The 8,728-nt window shown below is 34.9% G+C and overlaps 1 protein-coding gene across 2 annotated transcripts; it reads left to right on the top strand.

The window, feature by feature from the left end:
• The first annotated feature begins 1,768 nt into the window (after positions 1–1,768).
• LOC141397504 (probable ATP-dependent RNA helicase DHX34) lies at positions 1,769–8,719 on the top strand. Of its 2 annotated transcripts, XM_073973865.1 has the most exons (15): positions 1,769–1,788; positions 2,380–3,055; positions 3,109–3,275; positions 3,735–4,104; positions 4,181–4,329; positions 4,388–4,609; positions 4,667–4,864; positions 4,939–5,133; positions 5,206–5,345; positions 5,564–5,852; positions 6,064–6,359; positions 6,424–6,656; positions 6,719–6,989; positions 7,048–7,169; positions 8,505–8,719. In XM_073973865.1, the coding sequence occupies exons 2-15, from the start codon at positions 2,431–2,433 to the stop codon at positions 8,699–8,701; spliced, it is 3,474 nt and encodes a 1,157-aa protein (XP_073829966.1). In that variant the 5' UTR covers positions 1,769–1,788; positions 2,380–2,430; the 3' UTR covers positions 8,702–8,719. The 2 variants fall into 2 exon arrangements, with proteins under 2 accessions (XP_073829966.1, XP_073829965.1); XM_073973864.1 differs by lacking the exon at positions 1,769–1,788 and having other exon boundaries at positions 2,309–3,055.
• The last annotated feature ends 9 nt before the right edge of the window (positions 8,720–8,728 follow it).

Below are 8,728 nucleotides of genomic sequence, written 5' to 3'. Positions count from 1 at the left end.
TGTGTCTAAACACGGACTAATTTCAGCACACATTCAGCCGCGTAGAGTTGCCGCATCTCTACGAGGCTGAATGTGTGCTGAAACACGATTTTCGTATGCTTTGACTTTTGACTTAAAGCCGGAAGAACATGCCACTTATACCCCGGTTACACTTAACCGGATTATCCCAGTGGGTTTGGGTTTCAAATGTCAATTCCATAGCGCGAACGTCAAATAAATCCTCATAAAGTGGGTTAAACCGGCAAAAAGCTCTAGTGTTACCGTACTATTTTGGGTACTTTACACGATGTGTTTTTTACATATGGGTTGTCACTTTTCATATACAAAATGTATGTAAAATAACATATCGTGTAAAGTACCCATTTATGAATTAAGCCAGAAGTCCTCTTATGTGACGAGGCCTTTAATCATCGTATAAAGGCCTGCGTACATACGCCTGATTGCCTTTCTTTCCTGCTTCATTTCTGACATAATAATAAAAATAAGTCCCAATTTACATTAGGCGAGTTTACTTGCGGCAATTGTCAGTTTGATGGAGAGAGAGGTGAGGTATATGGTAACCCTTTGCCTCTCAACACCCTCTCTCACCCACAAACTGACAATTGCCGCAAGTAAACTCGCCTAATGTAAATTGGGACTAAAAGAATAAAGAAGGCCGAGCAAATTTCGAACTGGGTTGCCCTTTTCTTTTTTATTCTTTTATCAGAAGCAAGCAAGGTAAGCAGGCAAGGCAGCTTATGTACTCACCCCTTAAGTGCAGAGTCTAATAGTAAGGTTACATTTACGCATCCCTTTTAACATACAAAGAGGGTCCGCGATATGAAACTGCTAGGCACAATAATACAGGTTCTACACCAAAAACAGCTAACAACATTTTAGTTGTCAATTAATTTTTGTAATTTGATGTGTGGCCCAATAGCTTTTTAGTCAATCTAAAACTGGCAACTAGAGTTTTGCAATCTAGTTCATTTGGAAGATCTAGTTCAATAGCTCAGTTCTTTTAACTGAACTAGTTCAGTAATCTAGTTAATATTATACAAAAATACATAATACAAAAATATAACATTTAGATATTTTTATTCCCCTCATAAAGAAAGATTTAGTTTGCATTATGTTTAGAAAAAACGTCCTTTGGAAAAAATTGTAATTAGAATTTCATTTAAGTGGCTGGCAAAAAATTTCTTTTGTTGTGTGTGTAGAAATTTTCACCGCGAAAAAAGCTTTGTGTATGTACGTTTCTATTTATTTTTTCCTTTTTTCTGTCCAAAACAAGGCACATTGAAGGTAATGGATTCGATATATTGGGATATGTTATGTCAAAAATGTTCTTTATGTAGAAATTACTTCACTTTACATCGATCCAAAACATAAACAAAACTCATTACATTACGAAGGCATAATTTAGCACAGAAGACGGCGCCACTTTATTCATACATATGTGAATGACATGCTGAACTAGATTGTGAATCGTTCGTTCGTTGATCGTTCTTCGTGGATCTCTCGGTCGGCGCTCAGTGAGCTATTGAACTATATCGACTGATCTAGTTCATATGCTCTTTTCAATGAATCGTTCAATTGAACTAGTTCGTTCATGAACTATACAACTCTACTGTCAGCTGTGTTTGGCTAATTCGTTTTGTATTCATTCTAAACATTATTGTATATTGCCTCTCATATCATATTCTAAACATTGTTTCAATCCATCAGTTGGCTTTGGTTGTGAAATTTAACGATATCCTACAACGATTTCTACTTTGTTGATGATCAAGAACGTTTTCACACGATAAGGTTTGACTGCTCAAAAACGTGGTTTCCGTTTTGACTCTCATTCGTAATTTTCAGATCTAGTGTTGCGTTTTTGAAGTCATTTTATACAAGCGTACTTTTTGAACAAAAAGAAGTACGGTTTTACATAAATGTACCAAAAAGGTTTATGTGTGTATTGTATTTGAAAATTAAAAAAGTAATTCTTGTGAATCCCATAAAATTGGGTAAAATGTATGCGTTGTTAAAATTGTTGCCTCATGCGCGCATGCCATGTAAAAAATAATGTAATAATTCTTACCACCTGAAGGTAAGATGATACCTGCGTTACCAGCGTAAATTTTTCAAGAAAGATTTTTATGAAATAGGGAAATACCTTTGTTATTAACAGGTACATAGAAGTCATGTTTTGAAGAACACCTTTATTTGTAAAAAATATGATGAAACAGGTAGATAATATCTTACATGCTAGTGTTGTATGTATGGTACTTTATGTACATTTTCGTTCACTTACTTCCACATTTTGTTTCAACACTGACACAATTTACGAATGAGAACCAAAACGGACAACGCATTTTTGAGCAGGCAAACCTTATCGTGTGAAAACGTTCCAAGTTGTCGAAACGGGCCTGATAAACTGAATAGCGAAGATCTTTTAGAATACAAATGGAAAAGACTAAATCCAAACAACGCAACAATAATCGCCAGACTTCCAAAGAAATGACAAATCTAATAGATTTTTCATTTTGTGATAACAAGTCTGCTTTCGATTATCTGCTCATCAGCAGTGATCAGCGTAATTCTATTATTGAAGATCGTAGTGATTTTTGGAGATTTGTCAACAAATATGAGGCAATGCTTAAAAGCATGAACCAACCTATATTACCAGACCCTCTAGAGGAAAAAGGAGTTACGCCAGCACCGACAACATCATCTAAAACAAATAAACTACATTGTATTCCAATTCGACTGAATGAGGAGGCAAAGAAGAATAGAAATTTCTCAGATCAATATCGGAAATATTCTTCTTCAGAAAGTGTCGTCACTGCGCTACGAGAAAGACAACTACAAGAAATTATTCTAATATATTTGGATTTTAAACAAAAGGAACGTTTTGGCAAAATCAAAAAGTTAAGAAAAACTCAACAAAATTTACCCATATATAAGTACAAGAATGATCTAAAGAAAGCTCTGGATGAAACAAACGTCCTTATTATTGCCGGTGATACAGGTTGTGGTAAATCGACGCAAGTTCCACAATATTTGTTTGAATTTGGTTATAAGAGCATTGGTAAGTTGTGAAACAATATTTGAGTTTAATTTCTAATTCTTATCTATTTGCAGCATGTACTCAACCACGCCGACTTGCTTGCATTTCTCTATCGAAACGTGTTGCCCACGAAATGCTGGATGACTATGGTTCGACGGTTGGCTTCCAAATTCGTTTTGAGAAGAACAAAAACCAACATACAAATATTTTGTTTATCACCGAAGGGTTGCTCCTGAGACAGGTATGGATTGTTTAGGCAGGTAATTTATCAGTTATGGTCTCCATCATAGGTTTTTATATTTGCATATCCATAAAAATGATTTCAAACTAACACAGCAGTAAAAAATGCTTTTATGGAGGGGTAGTTTCTAACGTTAAGCTTACAAAAGGCGTATGATGTTGATGTTAATTATACGTCATGGTTTCAAGAGGCGTATGATTTTGATGTTAGTTATACGCCATGGTGGTGCACATGGATCGACAGTTTCTAAGGTTAACCCAGTTACAAGACGCACCCTTAACCTTAGAGTGTTTTTTAAAGAACACCATAATCGTGAACTTTACCGATAATCTGAGTTCTTGAGACTATTTTTTATTTTGGAGTTTCCAACTTAGTTGTATGATGTTTTCATTACTTTTTGGTCTGTTGGAAATGTCGGTATTTTATGTAAAACTAATTTTATTCTTTTTTCATTTATAGTTAGCCCTAGAGTGCAACTTGGAACAATATGATGTATTGATACTCGATGAAATCCATGAAAGAAATCTATATGGTGATTTTCTTCTGGGCGTTACCAAATGCCTATTACGGGCTAAACCAAGTCTTAAATTGATTCTCATGTCTGCCACTATAAATGTTGAACTATTTCATAATTATTTTAAAGATGAGGGAGCAAAACTTTTACAAGTTCCAGGACGTTTATATCCAATAAAAACTGTTTATATGCCACCACCAACATTAGAATTGCAGGCAAAGACATCTTCATCACGTTCACAACAAAAAACATCCGGACGTTTAGATCCGGCACCATTTGTACAAGTTTTGAGTCTCATTGATGAGAAATATGCAAGTATGTATTGCAAGAAGATTTTAGTAGCTAATGGGATGCAGGGCTATATCATTATTTTACTTTGTAATCATTTCAGCCACTGAACGTGGTGATGTTTTGATATTTGTCAGTGGTGTCAATGAAATAACCACGGTATGCGATGCTGCCAAGGAATATGCTGAACAACAATCACATTGGATTATTTTGCCTCTACACAGTGGTCTCTCGTTGGCAGAACAAGATAAGGTATGTAAAATACATTACTGGTATAGATAATGTAAACGTTATTTACATATGTCCATAGGTATTCGATTATGCTCCCGAAGGAATGCGTAAGTGCATCGTTTCCACAAATATAGCAGAAACATCTTTAACCGTTGACGGTATACGTTTTGTGGTTGATTCGGGTAAGGTAAAGGAAATGTCATATGATGCCTCCTGTAAGGGTCAACGTTTGAAAGAATTCTGGGTATCAAAATCATCGGCAGAACAGCGTAAAGGTCGTGCAGGCCGTACTGGACCAGGGGTAAAGTTTTAAATAAAATTCTTTCCTCAATGTTTTCAGTGACAAAATTTCCCATAGACCTGTTTTCGTTTATTTAGTGAAAAACAATATAGCTCCTTTGAACCATATCCCACACCGGAAATCTTTCGTGTACCCCTTGATTCGATTCTCTTGCAAATGGTATCTATGGGTTTGCCAAATGTTAGGCAATTTCCTTTTATAGAATCTCCGGATGAAGAGAGTATTGAACAGACAATTTTGGGACTAAAACAACATGTAATTATTTTGATATACATACGTATATTTTTTAATTTATGTAGTTGTTTAAAATAACATTCACTTGAATTTAGAACGCCTTTACTCCGGATGAAAAAATAACCGCCCTGGGAAAGTCTCTATCAAATTTACCCGTTGAAATAACAATTGGTAAAATGTTATTAATGGGTTGTGTATTTCCTGATGTAGAGAAGATCTTAACGTTGGCCGCTGTGATGAGCGTACAAAATCCTTTTACAAATCGCGCCTACACTGATCCAAAATGTGAGGTGAGGTTGATTTTATTTTACATTTACATTTTTAGGACGTTTTTATTAATTTCCTTTGTTTTGTTTTAATAGGAAGCCCGTGCTTTTCTTGAATCAGATCAAGGCGATATATTTACTTTGTTAAGAGCTTATCATGAATGGTTGTTAATAAAGTGGGAAAATAGAGAGAGCACACGTAAATGGTGTCATAAACTGGGCATTGAAGAACAGAGGTGAGGCATTGTTATTATGTATGAATATTGAGTTTAATTTGTGTGACAACGAAAGTCGCGACACACGTTTCCCTCCACACAACACCAACCTTTTTCTATGTGCAGTACATCAATTACCCTTCGTCGAAGCGACTTTAAAAACATCCTTTATCGTTAATTTAAAGTGTGACAGATCTCTGTTAAAAGGGTTTCTCTTTTTTCCTTCCCTCCATTTATAGATTCTATGAAATCACCAAATTGCGCAATCAATTTCAAAACATTTTAGAATCCTGCAACATGACTGCCATGAAATCGAATGACGATAATTTAACAAGCTCAGAAAGAGCTAAGCGACATGGTGAAGTTCGTATGTTAAAGGCAATAAAACGTAAACAAAAATATCAAGAACCAAGAAAGCGGAAAATTCTAAAACATCATAGCCACGATGCCGAAGAAGATTTCGATGATGCTGACGATGATATTAGAGATGTCGATTTTCGTTTATATAATGATGCTGCTAAATTGGAGGTTAGATTGAAATGTAAATATGTAGATACTATGGACAAAGTTGGTCAGTTTTGTTTATAAATGTAAACTATATTGGGTCATTAGAAGTCAACTTCGTATCCATATTAACCTCGAATCAATATTTTTTAAACAAATTACCTATAGTTTTTGTATTTAGGGGTAATATGATAAATATTTTCAATTACTTTCTCCCATCTTTGCTTTTTTGAAGGTTTTACTTAAATCATCAAAAACTGATAAACTACGCGATGTATTATTACTAAAACTGGTCATAGTGAGTGGTTTTTATCCACAGATTGCTATATCCGATGAATTTAATTACTGTAAAGGTGGTTCGCAACAGTTTTTCCACACATTCTTAAAACCTTTCATATCCATACATCCCAATTCGTATTTTGCCAAATGTTTTGATGTACTCAAATTAAATGATAGCGATATACTGGAGAAGCCAGCATACTATTTGCCAAAACAGGCTTTGAGTGAGGCACATCAGGTGTTGTGCTATCAGTAAGTTGTAATGTGAAGTACTTCATCTCTAAAAAGAGACAAACAAATCTTTGTGTTTTTATAGAAATCTCTTGGAAACCGCTAAACCCTATCTAATGAATTGTATTCGAATGCCTGCTGCCCAGTGTTTACTCTTGTTTTCCTACAGTGTTGAAACAAATTCGTCCATTACACGAATAGTTTGTGACTCTTGGTTATGTTTGGAATTTCCAACACCTGAAGTGGGTTGTGAATTACTTTGTCGGGCCATTAAGTTGCGTAGATTGTGGAACAAACTCCTAATGGAAAAACTAACTGGTAAGTAAATCATTTAGAAAATCATTTTCAAAATTAATATACAATTTAAAATTACCCTCAAGATTTAGAGCTGAGTGTGGAAAATCAACGAAAAATGCCTGATCATAAGCAATTACAAGAGGATTTATGGTATGACCTTATTAAATTCATGAGCCTAAATGTTGCATATACCATCAAACGTTTATTGCCAGCCGATTTAAAGAATTTGTATAACCATAAACCGTTAGAAGATATAAATGGCTGTACAATAAATCCCTTTGCTAAAGATTATGAAATGACTGCGAATATGGAGAAGGGTGGCATAAATATTTCCGAAAATTATATTTACAATTGGTAAGAGTGGCATTGTCCTCCAAGATCCCATCATAACATTTCTGCTATATCTTTATAGTTTACAAGAACAACAATGGTGTATCAATATGGATAATGAATTAAATCAACATACCTGGACATGTAGCTATTGCGATTTCCAAATGGATTTCAATGTTATAGATAAATTAATACACAAACAATGTAAGTATAGACCAGGGATATAAGGTTGGTAGCTATATGAAAGACATGCAAACCACTTTCCAAGTAAGAGTTATTGTGGCGGAAATATGAAGTATAAGTTCTCTAGGAAAGTCTCACATAAGTTTTTGGAGAGGTACTTTTATCTCAATAAGCCAACTCTTGCCAAACAAAAATCACACTCTACTATCCTTGCATTTCTATGGATCCGAAGAATGGGAAGTGGTAAAAGTAGCTGTGACACTGACACTGACACTGACAAAACTTATTCGAAAGATCCACGGGCCAATCTGCGAATGTCGGCGTTGTATTAAACTAAAAGTATCGTGATGCAATGATTGCTTAGACTAAGTCATGTCAAGAACATGAAAGATATGTGAATATGAGTATCAAGGCACAAGACGCAGTAGAGGAAGGCTAAGACACCGATGGGATGGTCAAGTGATAGGTGATATTTTAAAACATTATATCCACACATTAAATGTAGAAGATCGAAGCTACTGGAAATTGTTTAGTTTACACTACAAACATTCTGTACGTGGTCGTCAACTAAGTATTTATTAAGTGATGATATGCTCCGAATAACAGTAGGAAAAGCGTACATTGACTAGTTTCTGGGAATACAAAGACATGTCTAAAAGTCAGATTGTGGAGCATAAGAGATGAAAAAACGAAAGAGATGTAACAATATTCTGCTAGTACAATATACAGGAATCCTTATGACAAAGAAGAAGAATGTCAGTCAGGTTGTGGACAACCTATATTTTATTAAGAATCTTCAGCTGTTTCTCTATATCCAAAAGTCGTTACCTATCCCAATTTATTCTTCTCGAGTATCTACAAGGATTTTGGCAAGCTCCCTCATAAGAAAATGTGCTTATTAGAACAACACCACACATCGTTGACTCCATTCACATAAAAAATCCATAAATCAATGGACGGTTGTTGAAGTAAGTGAGTTGCGCTTTTGCTAATCTAATTCAAAAACCGCGAATTTAATGCAAATAGGCATTTTGTATTACAAAACAAAATTACAGCCCCCAAAATTATGCTATAATAATTTGGTGTAACTAATTTCAAATTTCAGCTCCCATGTTTTGCTGTTCCCACGTCGTTGAGAATATGGAAAACGTTGGAATGGGAAATTTCGCTCCCATGGGAATGTTCAGAATAGGGCTGTTAGAGTTCATCTAGATTCTATCCAACTACGCCTTCTGTTATCCTAATTTTCACTCACAAACATCGTGGAATTTTCTTTTTGTTCTACAATATAAAGCAATTGCGTAGCTAGCTTACCTTATTGATGTATTTACCGATTGATATCTTCCCTCCTTTCAGCTTGTAAAAAACGACAACAATCCTCTGAAGGAAATGAAGGCAAGTCAAACCTAGGATCATCCGGTGGTTCATCATCATCCGCAAGTAGCAGTAATGCAAAAAATAAAATGCAATATAACTGCCCGATATGCTGTAAGGTTTTGTATCTAAGTAAAATAGATATACTAAAACATAAAAAAGTTTGCACAAATAAATAAATAAACATTTGAACAGCATGTGTGTTA

The sequence above is a fragment of the Musca autumnalis genome, unplaced genomic scaffold (assembly GCF_047663935.1).
Source record: "Musca autumnalis isolate F117 unplaced genomic scaffold, ASM4766393v1 scaffold_3, whole genome shotgun sequence".
Taxonomy (NCBI): Eukaryota; Metazoa; Arthropoda; class Insecta; order Diptera; family Muscidae; genus Musca; species Musca autumnalis.
The sequence above is the reverse complement of the archived record's forward strand: the minus strand, read 5'-3'. Positions and strand labels throughout refer to the sequence as shown.